The sequence below is a fragment of the Brassica oleracea genome, chromosome C7 (assembly GCF_000695525.1).
Source record: "Brassica oleracea var. oleracea cultivar TO1000 chromosome C7, BOL, whole genome shotgun sequence".
In the NCBI taxonomy this organism is placed as follows: Eukaryota; Viridiplantae; Streptophyta; class Magnoliopsida; order Brassicales; family Brassicaceae; genus Brassica; species Brassica oleracea.
Window position 1 is genome coordinate 43,412,696 of NC_027754.1, and position 22,178 is coordinate 43,434,873.

The following is a 22,178-nucleotide window of genomic DNA, read 5'->3' on the forward strand; positions in this document are numbered from 1 at the left end:
GTAATGTCATTGATGGGGTTCACACTCGTTATGATATGGTCTAACGATAAAGAGCAAAGCATTTAAAAAAAAAAAGTAGAATTCTTAATTTAATGCACAAACTTCTTGTAACATGTGTAAGAAATAGATTCCACCATAAAGGATTGTTTGATTTATAAACCCGGTCTGATTATTTAAAGAGAGTTTAGATACAAAAAAGAAGAATAATAAAAGAGATGTTCGAAATTAAAGTCAGAAACTTTACCCATTGTTGGATGTTCGAAACTTCGCTTCTGTGTTCGGCGTTTGGGATGTTTAACTTTTAAGCTTCAGCTGCGTTTTGAGGGGCGCCGTTTTGGCGTGGATCGTTTTGTCTTTTCAAAAAGGCTCTGTTGTATCTTCTCCCTCATCGTCTCAAGTCTCTCAACACTCCTCAGAGCCTCAGAATAGGCTTTTTGATTCATCAATTCTGCCGGAAAAACTGGGTTTTGGTTTGGTGGCATGCATGTGGTACTGATCATTACGTAGCTGAGATTCTTTGATTAAGTAAGTACTGAAAGTCTGAGACTTTCACTAAAGTTATCAACTTTTTGCTGAATAGGAAGCTACTTCTCAGCTTGTTCGTATGTTAGTTACGTCTGAGATTATGCTACAAGAGTATGCTCATGTCTTAAAACTGGAGGTGTAGATTGTTGAGGTTTTGGTGTTCGTTCGTAGTTATCTCCGGTCCGGTAAAATCATGAGTGATGTCTGGTTGAGTCCTGTCTCCATCACTTGTACATCGAATCAATTAGACTATGGTTGTTATTCCGTTAAGAAGAGCAGTTTTCATAGGTTTTTGTGTCACTCTTTGGACTTCGCATTGACCATGAAGCTGAAACGAAGGCGTCTAGTTCATGGTGGTGTAACAAAAAATGAAGTCTTTTTCATTAATAGCAACGAGAATAAGTTTCTGTAAGGTGAGTAGTGCGCTAGAAAGATCCTCCAACGGTGAAACCATGGCTTTGGATTTTGAATCTGGATTGAAAAAAAGTCTTTGCGGTTTGTTTGTGGAAGATGAGGTAGAAGAGAAGCATGAAGCGGACAGGAGTAGGATACCTTACCTAGAAGAGAGGGACGAGGAGATGTTATCAAAGATACTTCTGAAACTCAGCAGGTTATATAAAGTCAGAAGCGCATCCGAGCTGTTTGATTCCATGAGGCTCTCCTCCTCTGAAGGATTTTGTATTGATAAGAGGATAAGAGAGAATTATCTCTGTCTAGTTGTATTCGGATTTAGATTAATGGAAAGTTGTTTGTTGAATCAAGAACAAAAGAAACAAAGAGAAAAGTCAAAATTGGATTGAGTGATTCACTTATTCTTTTTATTGGCCGCTCATTGGTCCTATACATCGCAAGGAAGGCACGGAGATTGAGTAAGATTCCAAACTTTATGATCGTATTTGTTTCTTAACCTATAAAAATATTTTAATATTTTTGGTTCCTGTGGTCATATACAGTCTCGATCTGGCGATGTACTTTCAGAATCTGCAGACATTGTATTCCAGGTACATAAAATGATTTTAGTTCATAAACATGAAAACTTAATATCTACCTTAAAAGTGTAATAAGTCTCATTTTCGCTCATTACTCTGTTACTTTGTAGTAGTCTTTTGTTACGATCTAAGGTGAAATATGATACGTTTTAGGTAACCCAATGCTCTTACCAATACGCCCAAATCAACCTTGTCCTCAAGGTTGAAGTGTGTAAATTTCAGTACTGTTCCTGAGACGTTCTTGGCTTGCCTCTGAATTTCAAAGGTAAGACTTCTTCAGTTTGCTCTGTGTGTTTGAGGGTACTGCCGATTTCAAAAATTGTATACCGCAATTCAACCTAGTAAGTTATAAAAAAAATAACACAACGTCTCCAAGTGATATCTGTATTTTGCCAAATTCCAAATCTGTTTACCTCTCACGGTCCCGGTGGCCTATATAAACCTGATCTATGCTTGACACACACACTCTCTCTCTCTCTCTCCTCTGGAATCTAACTCTCATCTTCGATTTTCAATCGAGAGTTCGAGACCTTGGAATCAAATTTTTTCTTCGATCGAAATCGAGATTGACCTAAGAAACGACGAGACATCAACCAATGGCGACGCGGACGAATCAGGAGACGCGGACGAATCAGGCGGATCAGGCGACGCGGAACGGAGAGGTGACTTACCAGATAAAGGAGATCAACTATGGTGGTGAAAACAAGATGATCATTCTCCCGAACGAGAACGGATCGAGTCCTCTGATCGCCATATGTACGCGTATTTTCTCCTGATTCGCTAGGGTTTAGAGATTGTTTGATTTTTTTTTATTTTATTTTTTTGAATTGAATCAGAGGTTGGTTAAAATTGAATCGCTCAGATTTAGATCTCTATAGAAAGTGGTTTCTCTTATTGATTAATAGAATGATACAAGTGCTGTTATATAGTTACAGAGAGAGAGCGTAGGTATTAGAAGATACGTAAACATTCTATATTTGCAGAGATATGAGAATATCATCAGAAGATACGAGAGTATTCTAACAATCTCTTGTGATTCGTTTGTTTTATGGAACAGGTAACCTTCTGATCTTGAGAAATGGCATGGATCTGACTCCTGATCGTTGTGAAGTTACTCAACAGAGATTGATAGACCTTTTGGCCTTTCGACTCTTTATGGTAAAACAACAGCACTGACTTCTTCTTAATTCATTATCTTATTGCCTGACCACATGATGATGATTGCAGATCGAAGACGACAAAGAAGAGCATTTCGAGAACAAGGCACAGAATATAATGGATGCCATGGAGCTCCTCCCACGCCTTGCTTATGGAATTGATGTCAATGTCAAATTTAGGAGGTTAAAATCTAATCCTCTTGTTAAATTCAACATAGAAATATATTCCTTATGATTAACCCAAAGATGTTGTTTCCCTTGATTGAATGCAGTATTGATGACTTCGAGCTTTCACCCGAGTTAACCATCTTTGGTTTACTAAAGATCCCTTTGTACCATGGATGGATCTTTGATCCTCAGGTAACATCAACTTTGACTCTTTCAGTTGCAAACATTTGTTGGTTTCAAAAACTTGGAGCGTTTTGCTGATTCTACTCTCCTTACCCTCCAGGACAATGAAACTGCTACTGCAGTGGGATTCAAATCCTACAATGATTTGATGATGGCTGGCCTTGTTACCTTGGCCGAGAAGTCTCCAATCGGTCAAGGTTGTGGAGAGTCCTCTGTTGATTTTACTGCTACACCTACACGTACACCTACATCTGCAGAGCATAGTAGATTGGGAAGGGGAGGAGATATTCAAGAACACAATGCCCTTCTGCGAACCTTGCGATTATCTGCTATCAATAATAGTGATTGGGATAGTACTAGCAGTAGCAGAGACTCGCAAGACTCAAGCAGTGGGGGAACATCCTCGTCTGGATACTCAGTGAATCTTATGGACACTGGATCTGGCTGTACTAGCCTCCCTGGCAAAGGTAATTTGAAGTCCAGATGTGATGATCAGATTTCTTCTAAGGAATCAAGAGATAATATGTTCACACACATTCCATTATATTCTTTGTGCATAGAGACCATTCGATTCATTTCTTAAGAAAACTTCACCATGGTTGGATTTTCAGGTGCGGTGATCAAGAAGTTCTTGAATACTAATGCCAGCCAACTAACGTTTCCCGGGTGCGTGATGGAATTGTTTTGCTTAGGGAAAATTTTATATAGTTGTTTTCACTGATAGGTTTTATCTTTTGTTTATCATTTTCGTCCAGGCTATTTTCCTTGCGTGAAACCCTCAAAGAAGGTGATCTATGTGTCTTCTTGCGCAACACTCACTTCTACACCATGTTGAAGGTTATAAAGCTGTAGCCTTTTTCTTTTTTTTTCCCATAGTTCCCTGACACAACTTAATACATAACAGTCGAGCATCTAATTATATCTTCTTCTTCTTCAGAATGACAATGCACTATACACCCTAGTTACGGATCAGGGCTACATGGTTTGGAAAAATTTGATCCAGGTATTTGCAAATAGTTGTGTATTACTTAATCCTTTGTAAGGAGAAGATTATTGTCCTGTCGTGGCATATGCTCTAGTTTCTCTTGTTATTATCAGGAATATATCGACAACATCAACAGTTTATCAAAAGAAGGCACGGAAGGCACGGAGATTGAGTAAGATTCCAAACTTTATGATCGTATTTGTTTCTTAACCTATAAAAATATTTTAATGTTTTTGGTTCCTGTGGTAATATACAGTCTCGATCTGGCGATGTACTTTTAGAAACTGCAGACATTGTATTCCAGGTACATAAAATGATTTTAGTTCATAAACATGAAAACTTAATATATACCTTAAAAGTGTAATAAGTCTCATATTCGCTCATTACTCTGTTACTTTGTAGTAGTCTTTTGTTACGATCTAAGGTGAAATATGATATGTTTTAGGTAACCCACTGCTCTTACCAATACGCCAGAGTAGAATCAGCAAAACGCTCCAAGTTTTTGAAACCAACAAATGTTTGCAACTGAAAGAGTCAAAGTTGATGTTACCTGAGGATCAAAGATCCATCCATGGTACAAAGGGATCTTTAGTAAACCAAAGATGGTTAACTCGGGTGAAAGCTCGAAGTCATCAATACTGCATTCAATCAAGGGAAACAACATCTTTGGGTTAATCATAAGGAATATATTTCTATGTTGAATTTAACAAGAGGATTAGATTTTAACCTCCTAAATTTGACATTGACATCAATTCCATAAGCAAGGCGTGGGAGGAGCTCCATGGCATCCATTATATTCTGTGCCTTGTTCTCGAAATGCTCTTCTTTGTCGTCTTCGATCTGCAATCATCATCATGTGGTCAGGCAATAAGATAATGAATTAAGAAGAAGTCAGTGCTGTTGTTTTACCATAAAGAGTCGAAAGGCCAAAAGGTCTATCAATCTCTGTTGAGTAACTTCACAACGATCAGGAGTCAGATCCATGCCATTTCTCAAGATCAGAAGGTTACCTGTTCCATAAAACAAACGAATCACAAGAGATTGTTAGAATACTCTCGTATCTTCTGATGATATTCTCATATCTCTGCAAATATAGAATGTTTACGTATCTTCTAATACCTACGCTCTCTCTCTGTAACTATATAACAGCACTTGTATCATTCTATTAATCAATAAGAGAAACCACTTTCTATAGAGATCTAAATCTGAGCGATTCAATTTTAACCAACCTCTGATTCAATTCAAAAAAATAAAATAAAAAAAAATCAAACAATCTCTAAACCCTAGCGAATCAGGAGAAAATACGCGTACATATGGCGATCAGAGGACTCGATCCGTTCTCGTTCGGGAGAATGATCATCTTGTTTTCACCACCATAGTTGATCTCCTTTATCTGGTAAGTCACCTCTCCGTTCCGCGTCGCCTGATCCGCCTGATTCGTCCGCGTCTCCTGATTCGTCCGCGTCGCCATTGGTTGATGTCTCGTCGTTTCTTAGGTCAATCTCGATTTCGATCGAAGAAAAAATTTGATTCCAAGGTCTCGAACTCTCGATTGAAAATCGAAGATGAGAGTTAGATTCCAGAGGAGAGAGAGAGAGAGAGTGTGTGTGTCAAGCATAGATCAGGTTTATATAGGCCACCGGGACCGTGAGAGGTAAACAGATTTGGAATTTGGCAAAATACAGATATCACTTGGAGACGTTGTGTTATTTTTTTTATAACTTACTAGGTTGAATTGCGGTATACAATTTTTGAAATCGGCAGTACCCTCAAACACACAGAGCAAACTGAAGAAGTCTTACCTTTGAAATTCAGAGGCAAGCCAAGAACGTCTCAGGAACAGTACTGAAATTTACACACTTCAACCTTGAGGACAAGGTTGATTTGGGCGTATTGGTAAGAGCATTGGGTTACCTAAAACGTATCATATTTCACCTTAGATCGTAACAAAAGACTACTACAAAGTAACAGAGTAATGAGCGAAAATGAGACTTATTACACTTTTAAGGTAGATATTAAGTTTTCATGTTTATGAACTAAAATCATTTTATGTACCTGGAATACAATGTCTGCAGATTCTGAAAGTACATCGCCAGATCGAGACTGTATATGACCACAGGAACCAAAAATATTAAAATATTTTTATAGGTTAAGAAACAAATACGATCATAAAGTTTGGAATCTTACTCAATCTCCGTGCCTTCCTTGCGATGTATAGGACCAATGAGCGGCCAATAAAAAGAATAAGTGAATCACTCAATCCAATTTTGACTTTTCTCTTTGTTTCTTTTGTTCTTGATTCAACAAACAACTTTCCATTAATCTAAATCCGAATACAACTAGACAGAGATAATTCTCTCTTATCCTCTTATCAATACAAAATCCTTCAGAGGAGGAGAGCCTCATGGAATCAAACAGCTCGGATGCGCTTCTGACTTTATATAACCTGCTGAGTTTCAGAAGTATCTTTGATAACATCTCCTCGTCCCTCTCTTCTAGGTAAGGTATCCTACTCCTGTCCGCTTCATGCTTCTCTTCTACCTCATCTTCCACAAACAAACCGCAAAGACTTTTTTTCAATCCAGATTCAAAATCCAAAGCCATGGTTTCACCGTTGGAGGATCTTTCTAGCGCACTACTCACCTTACAGAAACTTATTCTCGTTGCTATTAATGAAAAAGACTTCATTTTTTGTTACACCACCATGAACTAGACGCCTTCGTTTCAGCTTCATGGTCAATGCGAAGTCCAAAGAGTGACACAAAAACCTATGAAAACTGCTCTTCTTAACGGAATAACAACCATAGTCTAATTGATTCGATGTACAAGTGATGGAGACAGGACTCAACCAGACATCACTCATGATTTTACCGGACCGGAGATAACTACGAACGAACACCAAAACCTCAACAATCTACACCTCCAGTTTTAAGACATGAGCATACTCTTGTAGCATAATCTCAGACGTAACTAACATACGAACAAGCTGAGAAGTAGCTTCCTATTCAGCAAAAAGTTGATAACTTTAGTGAAAGTCTCAGACTTTCAGTACTTACTTAATCAAAGAATCTCAGCTACGTAATGATCAGTACCACATGCATGCCACCAAACCAAAACCCAGTTTTTCCGGCAGAATTGATGAATCAAAAAGCCTATTCTGAGGCTCTGAGGAGTGTTGAGAGACTTGAGACGATGAGGGAGAAGATACAACAGAGCCTTTTTGAAAAGACAAAACGATCCACGCCAAAACGGCGCCCCTCAAAACGCAGCTGAAGCTTAAAAGTTAAACATCCCAAACGCCGAACACAGAAGCGAAGTTTCGAACATCCAACAATGGGTAAAGTTTCTGACTTTAATTTCGAACATCTCTTTTATTATTCTTCTTTTTTGTATCTAAACTCTCTTTAAATAATCAGACCGGGTTTATAAATCAAACAATCCTTTATGGTGGAATCTATTTCTTACACATGTTACAAGAAGTTTGTGCATTAAATTAAGAATTCTACTTTTTTTTTTTAAATGCTTTGCTCTTTATCGTTAGACCATATCATAACGAGTGTGAACCCCATCAATGACATTACCACCGTCTGCAAAACACACACAAAAAAAAAACAATGCTCTCTGTTATTAGCATCATCACCAAAAGATGATTCTACAATGGTAAAAAACTTACAGATATTGCAGGAGGAATCCCAACAAGAGGATCTTGAAAGAACTTTGTCGCAAGCGCTGGAGCCAAAAGACTACTCTGCATTCCTGTGAATTTAAAATAGACATTTCTCTTCTCAAAACCTTTAAAACCAAATCATAATAAAACCAAAGAGTTAGTTTAAGTTTGTTACCAGTTTCATAGGACAATGTTCTTTGCAAGGCTTTAGAGTCTGGAGCGTTTCTAAAGACGGAACCGGTAAGGAAGTATCCAGATAGGAAAGCTGACAGATGGAACATTGTTACTAGCAACAATATGGTAGAAACGGTCTGATTGCATTGGACAGTTTTGGGAACAACCTATAGAAGAAGAAGAAGAAGACACAACTTTGAGGAACAACTGTGTGCTCATATCAGTTCTCTTTTCTAATATTCTAACTCACTTGTTTAGTCTGCAGCAATTGGTGCGATCACGACCTGGAGAATGCTGGAGATCATTCCTTTCACATCGACGGGCAGCTTCTTCCCTATAAGCAAGAGTGATAGCATCGGTGTGACAAGAACCGCGGTAGCGGTTGATAGAGATGTCATGACGATGCTAAGTGGTGCCAATGCTGGATCTGTCAAGAAAGTAGCGTAGTTTGATAACTGAGCTCCACTAACACATGAAACCAACATGATTCCAGCACCTAGTGGAGTTGGTAGTTGGAAAAGAGAGACAGCAGCTAAGCCAAAGATGAAACCTAAGAGAGGCTTGATGAGATACTGTCCAAGATAACCAAGGAGTATAGCTTTTGGTCTTTTGAAGGCTTTGAGAAAGTCTTTCTCGTTTGAATTGATACCAACGGCAAACATCAAGAAGCCTAACGCCGGAACAAAGTACCTTCAAAAGAACGAGAGAGAGAGAGTAAGAAAGAGCCTTTTTAGAATAACAAAAAACTCAAAAAGTGTAAAGAGAAGAGAGAACCTGGAGGTAAACCAAGTGAAAGAAGGAGGATAGAGAAGAGCTAAGACAGTACTCGCCAACACCACATGAGGAAGTATAGAGTTTGCTTTCTTCAATGTTTCCACTATAGAAGAAGCCGTCTCATTAAACATCTGAGGACATTAAAATAACCAAAACTTGTCTCAACATAAACATATAAACCTCTAACTAAACAACCGTTCAAATCAAGATCAAACCAAACACATAGAAAAAAAGGTAAGGTCACAAAAGTTACTTGCACCTTGTCTGAACCTGCTCCAGGATCCAAACCCATGTCTGAGAACTTGTCGGATGCATACCTACGCCACAAATCTATCGATCCGCCACCTATATAAGTTGCAGAAAACGATGAGAGAGAGGAAAAAAGGAGGAAACTTTGAATGTACCCAACAACCAAACAAGACCTATAAGGTGAATCGAGACCTTGAGAAAGTGAGACAATGCGAGCTGGAGAAGTCAAAGAAGAGTTGGACAAGGTGTTGAGCGAGAGAAGTTGAACCCGTTGACTTCGATGTAGAGCTCGTGGTAGAAGACGATGTTTTGATTTAAGATGTAGAGTTTCTATGGGAGTTGTGATCACATTCATTTTTATTTGCTTCCTGAGAGTTTCACGAGTTTAGCGTAAGAAGAAGTGGCTAGTCTCCGAAGTTGAGGTAATGAGAGAGAGAGAGAGAGAGAAAGTAACGACAGCTATGGCGATTTGGAATTTTGTGAGTCGGCTCCTCCTAGTGTTATCTGCTTTGCGCCGGAAAAGGAATCGGAAAGAGAAGCTTGCGCTTGGGGAATTGTCTTAAAAAGGAGTAGAATCCGATGAGTTCAAGAGGTGGATCGGGAAGACCATAGAGATGAAGTCAAAATAGGAGAAGTCTAGGGATAAGATTCTCCTCGCTGCTTTCGCTTCGTCTTCGTCTTCTCAGAGAGAAACAGATCGAAGAGCAAAGAAACCGAGAATTGATCGAGCAATTTACTTTCGTTTAGATCAATCAATACATTCTTAATGGTTTCTTTCCATCTCCCTCTTTCTCTCCTTCTTTATATACATAGATTCTTTCCTCCCTCGGACCGAAACCCTAGAACCACTCAAACCTCAAGCCATGGCGATGAAACGAAATGGAAAGTCCCCTGTCTCCTCCGATTCTGATGAGAAAGTCGTGTTCTTCAATGATGTCTTTTTAGGCCCCCATGAATCTCAGTTGCGATTCCGACTCATCCACTTCTAGGAGGCTCGGAACCCGGTTAAGAAGACACTCATTGGTCTAGAGATGCTTCTCATCGACGAACATGTATTTTCTTTAGCGATTTGTTTTTTACACCGATTCTTATTTCATTTTATTTCGTGATCTATATTGAAAATCTCATTTGTTCTTATTTCTTATTGACAATAGGGAACTGTTGTTCAAGGATTCATCCCACCGGGACAAATTAAGAAGTACCTGCCTGACATGAAACGTGGATCAGTTTACAAACTCATCAACTTCTACGGATCGAAAAACAAACCGGTGTATCGGGTTGCTGATCATGTCGCAACCGTGTCTTTCACATGGAACTGTGAACTGATCGTTCTTCATGACATTCCCATACATTTCGATGAAGACCGTTTCAGGTTTCATTCATATGAAGACTTCGAAGCAAATTGTGATCTCAGAGGTGACCTCTATGGAAAGTTCTTTAATCTTACAAGTAATATCTTTGTTAAATTGCTTTATGTTTTGATGTGGGTTCCTTCTTGCTTAGTTTTGTGTGACGTATTTGGTTAAAGTTTTTAGAGTTTTGGTTTGTCTTGATCATTTCCGAAGTTACTAATAATATATACACATGTTGATAGTTCAAGTTAAAGAGTTTTTGGTCTGCTTTGATCATTCTGTGAAGTTACTATTAAAAGAACAACATGTTGATGAATTAGTTTCGGTCATTCGGTTTATAAAGTTAGATACCTATAATTTTATTTACCCATCATCATGGACAGACTCTTACTGAGCGTCCAACCCTTGACGAATTGGAGATAGCTACCACTCAGCACGTTTTGGTTCATGTGCAATCGCATGAGTAAGTGTTTTTTGTTTATTTTCAATTGACTATCTCTCGGCAGTTTCTAAGTCTGTACGTGTTTTTTCAGCGGCCATGTGATGAAGCTCTACCTTTGGGACCAGGCTGCAACAGAGTTCTGCCAGAAATTCAAAACCTTTGAAAACACTCCAACAGTGATTTTGGTCACGACTGTTAACCCCAAACGTCTCGGAGGTTAACGTTTCTTCTTTTAGTCTCGCATTTTCATTAATTATTGTGACATGTATTCAAAAGAAGTTTATCATTCGTCACAGTATCATATTTTATACAAATTTTCACTCATTTTTTTGTGATGTTGCTTCCATTGTTGAACAGGTACCCTTGCCCTCATCTCTATGTCCTCCACACGGGTGTTCATGGACAATGATTTCCAACCAACCATAAAGTATTTCACCTGGTATGTACTCATGTATTCAGCATCTATTCTTCCAAATTGTTGTGAAGTGCACGCTTACATCTATTGCAGTTGATGACTAAAAAATGGTTTATATTTTGTATCAGGCTCGGCTGTAACCCAGACACTGCTAAGCAGGTTAGTGCAGAGGTGGTAACTAAGCGTGAGACGCTATCTATAGCGGACATATTCTCCTACATCAAGCAGGACTCTGCAAAGGTAACATTCAAGCTAATATTTCTTACTTATTATGAAAGCACCAATGTTTATATGAAATGCTTATACACTGTCGCAGGATGCCTTTTTTGAGTGCACAGCTACAATTGATGATGTTGTTCATGGCTCTGCTTGGTACTACATTGCATGCAGTGGGTGCCAATCTAAGGCTACCAAGGGCCCAACATCGATGGTTTGTACAAACACAAAGTGTGAGAATGTTAACACAACTGGTGTTGCACGGTATGTACTCTCCTCTGAATATTTAAATACACTTTCACTGGTATTTGCTTCTGCTTATTACATTTGTAACTTTTGCTTCTAATTCTTTCTTCACAGGTACCGTGCAAAGATATCTGTTTATGACAACAGTGAGCAAGCTGTTTTTGTCTTGCTTGGTGATGCTGGTCGTTCTTTAACTGGGAAGCACGCATCGGAGTTGCTAAGCAGCTACTTTGAGGTAAATAAGCATCAGTTTTTTACAACTCACACTGTTATTATTGGATGTAAGGCCAATGGAGACAAAGGAGCTGAGGCTGAGGTGCCTGTCCCAGAAGCTCTAATCAGCATCATCGGACAAACGCATAGGTTTTGTGTGAAAGTGACGGATCACAACTTCTCAGGCAACACCCGACCTATAACAGTCACCAAGGTCCTCTCTCAAGACATCCCTCCACACACAGAAGCATTGGTTGGAAACAACAATGCTGCAGCGTCCAAGGAAACGATGCTGACCAGAGACGAAGTGTCCGAACCCTCCAAAAGCCGTGGAGATTGTGCAAATGAAGAGAGTAAGAGGGGGTATGACACTGCTGATCCAGAGAAGGCTAAACGGCCAAGATGTGAGAATTAGAGCTTTGTTCATCTTCTCAGATGTTGCAAGGTCCGCTAAATTTTAAGTCTTTGCTTTTTAGTTTGAAAATTGTTTTCTGGTTTCCTTTCCGTTTCTACATTTCAGAGTTTTTTGCTTGCAGACAGTTTAAGAATTGATTTCTGGTTTCCAATAATTTGTTTTTTAATATGCTACTCTGCTTTTTAGAACTTCTCTGCTCAGTTAATTGTTCATAGGTCTTCATAGTTTGTATTGAGTTATAGATTTGAGTATCATCTTTCGCGTGAGATGCACATAGGATGATAAAATTTGTACTAAACGTGAATCAAAATACTGAAATGAAGCACATTACTAAAGTTGATTTACCATATAGTTCACTTTATACAAAAGGATCACGTGATAAGCATATAGAGCATATGTTGAAAAGTCACTGCCATCACCTTAAACTACACACAATATTTAACGTCACTTTTTAAGGTAAGTATTTTGGTCAATCAATTTCGTAACTTGATTGACGGCTAGAATCTTGCATTGACCTTAAGACATTAGAATAGAGTATTTGGTCAATCAATGTTCTTCCTAAAACGTGTTTTATTGATCGTATACTTCCTAAAAAGATCAAGAAAAAAACTTAACTTCCTCTTCCACACTTTTTATCATATTACTTTCTCTCTCACATGTTTCAACTCCGTTTACAAATCACCATTGGAACTGTCAACTAAGCTCACAACAAGCCAATTCTCTAAAAGCAAGGTAAGTGTAAAAAAATTATAATAAGCCTAAAACATTACAATACATATTATAAAATACTAATTTACAATATGATTGAATCTAGGGATCGCCATATCAACGGAATGGAGAACACACCTCCCACCCCCCTGGCCAAATTGAAGGTAACACAAATCCATAATCCAGTTTCTGTGTGTTTGATGTCCTTAGACTAAATATAAAATATTGTTTTTTTGAGGAGTTTAAGTTTCTTTTTGGTCAATGAATTGGAATATCCAATCCACTCAAACCATACTTTAGTTTCTGTTAGTGAATTCTGCAAAAAAAAAAAAAAATATAAATATTAAAAGAATTGAATATCACAAAACGTAAAAAATGAATATAATTAAACATATATTAAAAAATGGCCCAGACAAATGAAACATAAATGCCAAAATTTAATAGTAAACATGCAATGAAACTGAAGGTTTAATAAACTAATTTCTTTTAGATGTGTTGATCAATACGTTATATTTAGAAATTTAGTACTAATATATCAATTTTTAAAAATAGGAGCTAGAGTTCTCATTTATTATTAACAAAAATATATTTAGCTGTATAATATATTTAGCTTCTATGCATTATTACATTTTTTAGCAGTCTAATATATATATTTAAAAAATATTATATTTAGTAAAACATCCCCACCTCTAGAAGCCAAGCGCACCATTCTCTCAGAACCAATCGGTTCTGGGCAAAAAATATAAAATGGTCCCAGTATATGGTTTAATACAACCCCCAAGGCAAAACCCCCAAGGACCAATCGGTTCCATAAACATATAAACTGGTCCCACCTATATTTCGGTTCCTTAAATATAATAAGGAAAAGTTCTGTATATGGTTTGATAAACATAAGATAAAACTCTTTTAAAAAGAACGTGGTAAAAAAATTAAGAATATCTATATATATAGTCAATGATATAAAATAGTATATCCATTAGAATCAATTATTTTATTTTCATGAAATATTAAATAATTAACAAAATATTAATTTTAAATATATTATAACTTTGTAACACTGGTGAATGTATGTCCTTAATTAAAATCGCTTGTTTTACAGTGACATCTCACATGCAACACATTCCTCAAAGAATCCACCGACTTTAGGAAGAGATTTCAGTGCGCCCTATCACGATATGCATAAGAAGTGTTTGAGACATCAGAAAACACTAAACAGATAATACTTGAATTTGCATCGGCTTCATGTGCTACGACCACCACGTAAGCCTTTTATTAAAACTTTAACATATACATATATATGTATTTTCCAATCCAACATATTTGATTTAAACTACTCACTATTTTCTTAACTGGTTCGGCACAACAAAATTTGTTCACATTCAGGGACAACTATTAGAAGGACGGTTCACCGGAAACATTCAGCCAAATGACCCAAGAAATTTAACAGAGGGATATATATATGAATTTTCAGAATTTTCTGTCATACATAGTTCACGACATCGAAAACTCACCCAACTGTCGTATTACATTCAGATCGACCAGAAGACAATAACATCGAAAGTTACAGACATCAGTCCAATATTTCCGGTTCACAATTTCTCTCCTCAGAATTACAAACATCTATTGCGCTTAGCCACTACACCTACCTACTTACCAGGTAAATAAGTCAGCTCAATATCAATTAAACAAACATGGATGTTTATTCTAACTCAAAATCAATGTGCAGATGTCGTCGGTCAGATACTCATAATACAAAAAAGAAATCCGTACCACCCATGAATCAATACTGATGCCACGATTGGTCTACGGCTGAACAGGTAAGCCTAATACAATAGGTAAAAACGAAATCATAATTCTCTTCATACATACACCTCTATCTCAGGTCGACAATGTTCAAACTCATACTGTGCGACAAGCAAGCAGCAGATTTTGACATCCTACAAAGCAAGAAGAACGGGAAATTTAAAGTTGTCATCATCACAAGCATAATTCCTAAATTTTTCAAAGGTAATTAATTTTTTTAAACACATCAAAAAATAATACATATTTAATTTTTTTTTATCAACAGAACAATAATATCCAGTATTTTCCAGGCAGACTGCTACTCAGTTCATCACCAACAACAAGTTTCTACTTCAACAAATCAATTGATTACATAAAACATTTCAAAGGGCAAAAACATGCAGCAAAAAGTGACTTTAATTCATGCATCATTCAGATTATTATTCTCTTTTCCACACAACTTGATACCTAGATTTATTTAAATTTTTAACAATTTTATCATTATTATTTTTTAAATCTCTACTTCTCTATAAAATCTAAAACTCAACTTCTGTTTTTCAAACTTTGCTAGGCAATTTAAATATATTGAAAATAAATTAAAAAGACATAATGATAATTCTTTTAAATATCTGGACAACAATCCACCTTCCGCCTATATAACGTAGAGGCTGGATCTTGAGAATCAATGAAATAATATTGCAAAATTCTGCAAAATTTCCAGATCTTTTAAATATCAAAGCATTTATAGGTATTTAAAAACAACCAGTTATATTGAAATTATTACAATTCTGCAAAATTCTATGATATGATAACAAAACTAATAGTAAAAATTTAAAAGCAAATTATCCGCGTGAAGCGCGGAAGACGATATAGTGTAAATAAAAAAACAAGAATACAATGATATAATGTATTATTTTGTTTTGTAAAGCACAAAGAAACTTTAGAAACTGCGGATTTTCTGATTTTTGCTTCCATGAATGAGTGTGTTTATGGTGTTTTCTGGAGATAAAATCATGTTGTCATTGTGAAACCATAAAAACTATAGAAGTAGAGAGTGACGCTCGATCCTTTGGATTCTCCCTATGTACTGTTACAATAAATCAGTATCAAGACGAGACGACAGTGTGGAGAAGCTTTTATGTTGTTTTGTTATTTATTTTTGAAATTCTGCCAAAATCACCTGTTTAAATTCCCACCAAAATCCTCAAAACCCTAGGAAAATCTTTAAATCCCATCTAAATTCTATCAAATCTAAAATCCCAAAAAAACTTTTGAAACCCTCAATCCAATAAGCCCCCCACCCCACCCCCCTCCTCCTCTATGGTAGCGGCCAGCGGGGAAGGTCATCTCCATTGTTTGAATAGAATGGCTATCGCAGTTGGGCCCCAGTTTTTATGATCGACAAAATCACTCTTTGGGGTTCATATTCATATATGAGCTAAACAAAAAGAAAAGAATACTATTTGGGCTTAAAAACAAAAGGGATCACACAGGCCTATTCGTAGCTCACAAGTCACAACACTTGATTAGAATCATAAAAAAAAACCAATACTCCGACCAGCTGGTTCGGTCCAGGCGTTGGAGTAGATTTGGATCAGTTTTCTCGCCGGTGAATCGGTTTAGCTCCCAATGAAACCGGTGTTTTATCTGATTTCGGCTTGTAAACTATACCAAGTTTTCAATTAGGATAAAATAAAATAAAATAAATAGTTTTAATTAAAATGATAATATTAATCTTGCAAAGTAAGCACCCATTGCTTTCTTATTTAATTTTGATGTTAATATATTTAAGGTATGATTGTGGGTTTCAGGCTGGTTAATTATGGTTTGCAGCTGGTTTAAATCGACGCCAAATTGACTCAATATTTAAATCTACATAATTAAATTTCTTAGCCAATGTTTGTTACTCTTATCTAAATAAGATTCAACAAGAAGATTCTATTATTTTGACAAATATTTTTTTTTTTCGGTAAAATAATTTATACCATTTTCGATTTTAAATGTTGCGAACAACTTATTATGCAAAAAGTAAAGAAACGAAAAACAACAACCAAACTCAAGCGGGCTCCTCAAAGAGGCCTAATGCACGAGAAATAGAACTGCAGCAGTGACGGAGAAGAGTCTGGCGATGGATAAGAGAGAAGCCGGTCCCGAATCAAGCGGTCAAGAGCACGACAGAGTCCATCAGCAGAGGTGGAGACTGAAGTGAAGACACAAGCGTTACGTTCTCTCCAAATGAGGTAGATGGCGGATTGGAAGATAAGCTTGATGACAGGTGGAGCGTGGGAGGGATGGTGGAGGCGAGAGATCATAGCAGCTGCGGAGTGAATGTCGAGAGGAGTTGCAGGTAAGATGGCCTGAGCGAAATGCTTCCAAGTACTAGAAGAATAAGGACATTCAAAAAAGAGGTGGTGGTGTGTTTCAATGCCTGAGGAGCAAAGAACACAGTCATGTGGAACGATGAGTCCCCATCTTCTTAGTCGATCACGTGTGGGAAGCTTCCTTAACAGAGCCAACCAAGAAATGAATGCATTGCGTGGAATATTTTCTTTAAACCACAATACCTTAGCCCAATAACAGTCGGGGAGGGCTGTCTGATATGCTCCCAAGTTGTCTTGGAAGAGAAAATTGGTCTGAAGCTCCCATCTTGTTTCCGCCATAGATACTGGTCAGCACAGTTGTTCGATGATGGAGGTTTCATTGTGGTGAGGACAATATGCAAGGTCTGGCTTGCAGGAGAACGCGCCGACGGTAGATACCAAGAACCTTCTCTTACAGCCTTCGAGACCGAAGCGTTATTGCATATTCTCAACATACGAGGTCCACTTTCACCAATGACAGAGATCAGGGGTCCTAGCAAGGTCCATGTGTCATACCAAAAGGAACAAGAAGCCCCATCTTTGACAGTACAACGCATGAAGTCATTCAGCAATGGCTTGAGTTGAACCATACTTCTTACAGTAGGAGATAAACGGCTTAAATCCTGAGTGAGCTAGAACCCATTTCGTCCAAAGACATTCTTCTTCAACCAAACAACCCATAGAGATCCCGAGTTTGAGAAAAGGTTCCAGACTTGTTTGAGCCTGAATACCAACTAAAGTCTTCCAATAATCGAATACCAACCCCGCCCTCAGCTTTAGGGCGACAAACGTCCTTCCAAGCAACCCGAGCTCCCGCAACAGAAGTGGTCTTGTTCTTCCAAAGGAACCCAACAGACAAAGAATCAATCTTAGAATAAAAAGCCTTCGGAAGTACAAAGACCGCGCTCCAAAAGTTCACCATGCCATATATTTCAGAGACAACCAGTCTGATTTTTCCTGCAAAGGATAGATACTTGACGGTCCAGCAGTGAAGCTTGCCGATGATTCTGTCAATGAAGGGTTGCAGAGTAGCCATGGTGATCCGCGAAGGATTCAGAGGGAAGCCAACGTAGCGAGTGGGAAAGCTTCCTATAGTAAATCTAGAGATATCAGCTATAACCTGAGCTGATATCTCATCATAACCCCCAAAGAAAATCTGAGACTTCTCCAGGTTCATGCTCAGCCCACTCATGCTTTTGAATTTATCCAGAAATGTGCATATCCCATTGATAGACCAACGAGAGCCATTCGAGAAAATCAGCAAGTCATCAGCAAATAACATATGGGTGATTTTTGAATCAGAGCATCTCGGGTGTGGTCTGATACGCCAGCAATCAGCTGCTTTGACAAGGAGATTGGAGAGCACTTCCATCACAAATAGGAAAAGATATGGTGATAAGGGGTCTCCCTGGCGCAATCCTTTTTTACCAGGAAAGAAGCCCGCAAGCTCACCATTTATAACCACCGAGAACCTTGGAGAAGAGATAATATTCGCTCACCCAACAACTGAAGATGGGAGGAAAGTTCTGCGCTTCTAGAAGTTTAAGAACAAAATCCCATGAACTGTGTCGAAAGCCTTCTTGATATCCACTTTCAGCAAGGAGCTTTTCTCACACCTCGTCATGCCATAGTCTCTGATTAGTTCAGAAGAGAGCAAAACATTTTCACCTAGGCTTCTTCCTTTCAGGAAAGCTGATTGGCTCAGACTTATGTTGTCTTGAAGTACCCCTGATTGGCTCAGACTTATGTTGTCTTGAAGTACCCCTTTTAGCCTGTTAAAGATGATCTTCGAGATGATCTTGTAGATCAGGTTACAGCAGCTTATCGGTCGGAAGTCACCAAGTTTACACGCCTGAGGAACTTTAGGTATTAAAGCAATGGCCATGTTGTTGAAGTCCTTTAATAACCTGTCATTGATGAAGAATTCATTTACAGCTGCAATAACATCTGGCCCAACTATGCTCCAAGCTGATCTGAAGAACTCAATGGAATACCCATCAGGACCCGGGCTTTTACTCAGCGGCATTGCGAAAACCATTTTCGTGATCTCCTCATCTGAAACAGGCCGGCTAAGCATACCACATTGAGCATCCGAGCACCTGAATGAAAGAAGATCTTGAAGCTCTCTGATGGTACAAGGAGACGAAGGCATGTCCGTGTGACCCCAATGTATTCTCAAAGTAAGAAGCAGAATGGGCTTTGATCTGGTCAATAGAGCCAATGTAGACATCATCCGCATCTCGTAGGAAATGAATATGATTGCAATCTGCACGTTGGATGACCGTCTTATGGTAAAAAGCAATGTCCCGATCACCCAGATGGTTCCACCTAACACGCGATTTCTGCATGTAGAATTTCTCTTCAGCCCTGATAAGGAATTGCCATTTTGCTCTTTTCTCATGCTCAAGCCTCGCAGTGTCCGGGTCAGGGTTCGTAAGTAGTTGGTGTTGGAGCTCCACAACGACTGCAGTCTGATCTGTCACTCTCTGAGTGATACCACTGAAATGAATTTTGTTAAGATTCCGAAGAGATCCCTTCAGTAACTTCAGGGATCTTTGCAGCTTAAACTGATAAGTACCTCGAATAGTGACGCAGTTTCATGCCTCCTTGATCGTGTCCAAGTATTTGGGATGATCAACTATATGGTCAAAAAACTTGAAGGGTTTGACTACCCGGCGCCGGAGAGAGGGCATATAGACCAAGCAAGGAGCATGGTCTGACTGTTCCGGTTCGAGGAACTCTCCAAAGGCGTCGGGAAAGGATTGGGCCCAATGCTGGTTAATGAAGAAGTGATCAATCCTTTTGGAGATTGGGTTATCATCTTGATTGTTCCACCAAGAGAAAGGAAGACCCTTCGTATGAGATTCAAAGAGGTCAGCTTCTTGGATAGCTAGGGTGAAATCATCAATTCCCGCTGCATCAATGTCAATGTCCGGGTGATTAGAATGATGATCTGATCTGAGAATTTGGTTGAAATCACCAATGACATCCCAAGGACATCGAGATAATGGAGTGGAAGCATTGAGGAGAGCCAATTCCTTTCATAGAGAGCATCGTTTTTCCGCCAAGTTGAATGCATAAACGAAAGAAACTGTGAGGTTGATATTCTTAGCAAGAACAGAGAAGCCACAAGTGACTGCCTGAGTTGAGGCTTGATAGAGTGTCATGATAATCGAAGGATGCCAGACAACAACAATTCTAGCTGTACCATGGAGAGTTGAGTTCTCAAAAAATTTCCAGCCAACTGGAAGAGCATTAGATACCCGTCTTGAGTTACTAGGTTGTATGTGCGTTTCTAAACATGCACCAAAAAGAGGCCCGTGGGTAGTAATCCACTGTTTGACCGAGGTGTGGCGTTGGTGTGACAAATATTAATGTTAGTTGTTTGTTGTCTTACTACGTACGACTTTCTTTATCCTATTTTCTCTTTTTTCTTTTTCCTCCTGCTAAAATTAAACAACAAAAATAAGAGAAGGGTGGAGACGACGAAGAACAATCAAAATCAATCTCTTGCGATTTTCCACGCCTTCAGATAGTTTCCTCTCAATTCCATGGAAATCGAGGGCTCCAGCTCGACTCCTGATGATTCAGTAAACCGCGTCGTCTTAGATAGCATCCGAGTCAAGCGGAAGACGTTGCAGAATCTGCTCGAAGATTGCCAGCGAGCTCTCGAGCTGCTCAATCTCGCCGAAACAGGTCCTGGCGGCGATGGAATCGAAGCCAGTGGTTCCCAGGAGGAGGATAATAGCGACTCGCCGGAGAGGGAAGAAGAGTTTTCTTCTTCTTCCGATCAAGGAGATCCTGAAACCGATAAAGTATGCTCCTTTAAATTGGTTTGGCAGTAGAATTTTTTTTTTTTTTAAAAAAAAAGCTTGTGACTTGATCCATGATCCACCATGAGTGATTCTTGTGCAGTTGTATGATCTCATCAAATCTAGAGTCGAAGGTCATGACTTTCGGGAAAAGATTGAGTTAGCTCAAGTTTCTCTCCTCCAAGATCTTCCTGGTATGAACACTTCATTACAGTTTTGTTTTTGGCACTTGTAGAGATAAAACTATATAGAGGCTGTTGAATTTGGCAGAAGATGGTAGCACTTGGGATGTAGTTAGTGAAGATGATGTATGGGGTGAGGGTGAAACAGAAGATGATTATGTTCTTGTTAGAGAAGAAGATATAGCTGACGGTATCGCTTGTTTCATGGCTACTTATTTATCTTCCCTTAAGCAGACCAAGGTACATTATGCCCCTGTTCTCGTATCTCTGTTCTGTTTCCGTGTCTGATCAACTTATTGTGAGTGTTGTTATTTGTGTAGGATATATCACCTGATCAGCTTCAGAAAGGTAACATCTATGCGTCACGATTAGAAACAAAGAATGTTAGCCTCTAGGGATTTTTGTTAGATAGATCTCAAATATCTTTGCTAAGATGCTAGTGAGAGTGTGACTCTTATGTCTCTCTCCTTATCAAAGAGTGGTACTAAGAGAGTTTTTGCTTATGAACGCAGCACTTAGCACGATGTTTTCAGTGAAGAAGCGAAAGGGGAATCTTCGTAAAGCATGGGAAGGAAGTAAAGTTATTTACAACGTTGCATCCTGGAGCGCAACTGCCATAGGGTACATCCTGCAAACATTCTCTCTTTTTAATCATTAGTTTGTTTGTCTGACTGCTTCTAAGTAGTTCTCACCGATCAAATTTGTTCCTTTGGCTACAGGATATATCAAAACCCAATGATCTTGAGTATTGCATCCAAAGCCTTCTGGGTGTCTTGCAAGGCCATATCAAAGCTTGTCTGAAACCTGAATTGGAACACCCATCTCACTCACATTGGTGCTCATAAGTTGCAACATCCTCAACTCAGCAAATGTTTTATATCTTTCTGATTTATCTGTACATATGCCATTTGTTTGTTTGCCTCTTCCTCTCTGTGATGTTATCCTCAGCATTCAATGTTAAAGATTAGTTTGATCTCAATTCAATATATGCTTGTTTCTGAAGCCGTCACCATTAGTTTGATCTCAATCTTCTTCACATCACACATAGTTTGGTGATCCCCAACGCAGGGACTTGTTCGCCAGATATTAAATCAGACTTATTCTCCATGAATTTAGTCAATTTTGTAATATTTCACTTCACCAGTCTTGTAATACATTGACATG

General features: G+C 38.5%; 6 protein-coding genes across 7 annotated transcripts; 3 read left to right on the forward strand and 3 right to left on the reverse strand.

The window, feature by feature from the left end:
* The first annotated feature begins 1,903 nt into the window (after window positions 1-1,903).
* Window positions 1,904-4,457, forward strand: LOC106306934 (protein FAM63A-like). Its single transcript, XM_013743732.1, has 9 exons — window positions 1,904-2,270; window positions 2,572-2,672; window positions 2,742-2,854; window positions 2,944-3,031; window positions 3,123-3,489; window positions 3,634-3,688; window positions 3,778-3,859; window positions 3,960-4,025; window positions 4,121-4,457. The coding sequence occupies exons 1-9, from the start codon at window positions 2,111-2,113 to the stop codon at window positions 4,181-4,183; spliced, it is 1,095 nt and encodes a 364-aa protein (XP_013599186.1). The 5' UTR covers window positions 1,904-2,110; the 3' UTR covers window positions 4,184-4,457.
* On the reverse strand, window positions 4,449-5,683 carry LOC106303377 (protein FAM63A-like). Its single transcript, XM_013739662.1, has 5 exons — window positions 5,319-5,683; window positions 4,917-5,017; window positions 4,735-4,847; window positions 4,558-4,645; window positions 4,449-4,460 (listed from the first exon to the last, which is right to left on the reverse strand). Exons 1-5 carry the CDS (start codon window positions 5,476-5,478, stop codon window positions 4,449-4,451), a joined length of 474 nt encoding a protein of 157 aa, XP_013595116.1. The 5' UTR covers window positions 5,479-5,683.
* Window positions 5,684-7,301: 1,618 nt separating this feature from the next.
* On the reverse strand, window positions 7,302-9,863 carry LOC106303378 (probable sodium/metabolite cotransporter BASS6, chloroplastic). The gene is made up of 7 exons (XM_013739663.1): window positions 9,064-9,863; window positions 8,882-8,967; window positions 8,623-8,753; window positions 8,106-8,538; window positions 7,850-8,015; window positions 7,681-7,763; window positions 7,302-7,594 (listed from the first exon to the last, which is right to left on the reverse strand). Exons 1-7 carry the CDS (start codon window positions 9,224-9,226, stop codon window positions 7,523-7,525), a joined length of 1,134 nt encoding a protein of 377 aa, XP_013595117.1. The 5' UTR covers window positions 9,227-9,863; the 3' UTR covers window positions 7,302-7,522.
* A 903-nt stretch (window positions 9,864-10,766) lies between these two features.
* On the forward strand, window positions 10,767-12,170 carry LOC106303379. The gene is made up of 5 exons (XM_013739664.1): window positions 10,767-10,881; window positions 11,023-11,104; window positions 11,209-11,320; window positions 11,397-11,560; window positions 11,657-12,170. The coding sequence occupies exons 1-5, from the start codon at window positions 10,767-10,769 to the stop codon at window positions 12,168-12,170; spliced, it is 987 nt and encodes a 328-aa protein (XP_013595118.1).
* Window positions 12,171-16,729: 4,559 nt separating this feature from the next.
* On the reverse strand, window positions 16,730-17,610 carry LOC106303381. Its single transcript, XM_013739665.1, has 2 exons — window positions 17,225-17,610; window positions 16,730-17,162 (listed from the first exon to the last, which is right to left on the reverse strand). Exons 1-2 carry the CDS (start codon window positions 17,608-17,610, stop codon window positions 16,730-16,732), a joined length of 819 nt encoding a protein of 272 aa, XP_013595119.1.
* A 2,802-nt stretch (window positions 17,611-20,412) lies between these two features.
* LOC106303815 lies at window positions 20,413-22,016 on the forward strand. 2 transcript variants are annotated; one of them, XM_013740141.1, is made up of 6 exons: window positions 20,413-20,835; window positions 20,936-21,026; window positions 21,106-21,254; window positions 21,335-21,362; window positions 21,527-21,635; window positions 21,734-22,016. In XM_013740141.1, exons 1-6 carry the CDS (start codon window positions 20,572-20,574, stop codon window positions 21,813-21,815), a joined length of 723 nt encoding a protein of 240 aa, XP_013595595.1. In that variant the 5' UTR covers window positions 20,413-20,571; the 3' UTR covers window positions 21,816-22,016. The 2 variants fall into 2 exon arrangements, with proteins under 2 accessions (XP_013595595.1, XP_013595594.1); XM_013740140.1 differs by having other exon boundaries at window positions 20,416-20,835; window positions 21,103-21,254.
* Window positions 22,017-22,178: the final 162 nt, after the last annotated feature.

Excerpts from the sequence above, each read along its gene's own strand:
- LOC106306934 (XM_013743732.1), top strand. The coding sequence starts at position 2,111 with ATGGCGACGCGGACGAATCAGGAGACGCGGACGAATCAGGCGGATCAG. Across the intron at positions 2,673-2,741 it reads TGGCCTTTCGACTCTTTATG|ATCGAAGACGACAAAGAAGA; the intron begins GTAAAACAACAG and ends TGATGATTGCAG. Across the intron at positions 2,855-2,943 it reads GTCAATGTCAAATTTAGGAG|TATTGATGACTTCGAGCTTT; the intron begins GTTAAAATCTAA and ends GATTGAATGCAG.
- LOC106303377 (XM_013739662.1), bottom strand. The coding sequence starts at position 5,478 with ATGGCGACGCGGACGAATCAGGAGACGCGGACGAATCAGGCGGATCAG. Across the intron at positions 5,018-5,318 it reads GAGTCCTCTGATCGCCATAT|GTAACCTTCTGATCTTGAGA; the intron begins GTACGCGTATTT and ends TTTATGGAACAG. Across the intron at positions 4,848-4,916 it reads TGGCCTTTCGACTCTTTATG|ATCGAAGACGACAAAGAAGA; the intron begins GTAAAACAACAG and ends TGATGATTGCAG.
- LOC106303378 (XM_013739663.1), bottom strand. The coding sequence starts at position 9,226 with ATGAATGTGATCACAACTCCCATAGAAACTCTACATCTTAAATCAAAA. Across the intron at positions 8,968-9,063 it reads CATTGTCTCACTTTCTCAAG|GTGGCGGATCGATAGATTTG; the intron begins GTCTCGATTCAC and ends CAACTTATATAG. Across the intron at positions 7,595-7,680 it reads GGATTCCTCCTGCAATATCT|ACGGTGGTAATGTCATTGAT; the intron begins GTAAGTTTTTTA and ends TGTGTTTTGCAG.
- LOC106303379 (XM_013739664.1), top strand. The coding sequence starts at position 10,767 with ATGAAGCTCTACCTTTGGGACCAGGCTGCAACAGAGTTCTGCCAGAAA. Across the intron at positions 11,105-11,208 it reads ACCATAAAGTATTTCACCTG|GCTCGGCTGTAACCCAGACA; the intron begins GTATGTACTCAT and ends ATTTTGTATCAG. Across the intron at positions 11,561-11,656 it reads AACACAACTGGTGTTGCACG|GTACCGTGCAAAGATATCTG; the intron begins GTATGTACTCTC and ends CTTTCTTCACAG.
- LOC106303381 (XM_013739665.1), bottom strand. The coding sequence starts at position 17,610 with ATGGTTCAACTCAAGCCATTGCTGAATGACTTCATGCGTTGTACTGTC. Across the intron at positions 17,163-17,224 it reads CCGACTGTTATTGGGCTAAG|GAAGCTTCCCACACGTGATC; the intron begins GTATTGTGGTTT and ends GGCTCTGTTAAG.
- LOC106303815 (XM_013740140.1), top strand. The coding sequence starts at position 20,572 with ATGGAAATCGAGGGCTCCAGCTCGACTCCTGATGATTCAGTAAACCGC. Across the intron at positions 20,836-20,935 it reads GAGATCCTGAAACCGATAAA|TTGTATGATCTCATCAAATC; the intron begins GTATGCTCCTTT and ends ATTCTTGTGCAG. Across the intron at positions 21,636-21,733 it reads TGGAGCGCAACTGCCATAGG|GATATATCAAAACCCAATGA; the intron begins GTACATCCTGCA and ends CTTTGGCTACAG.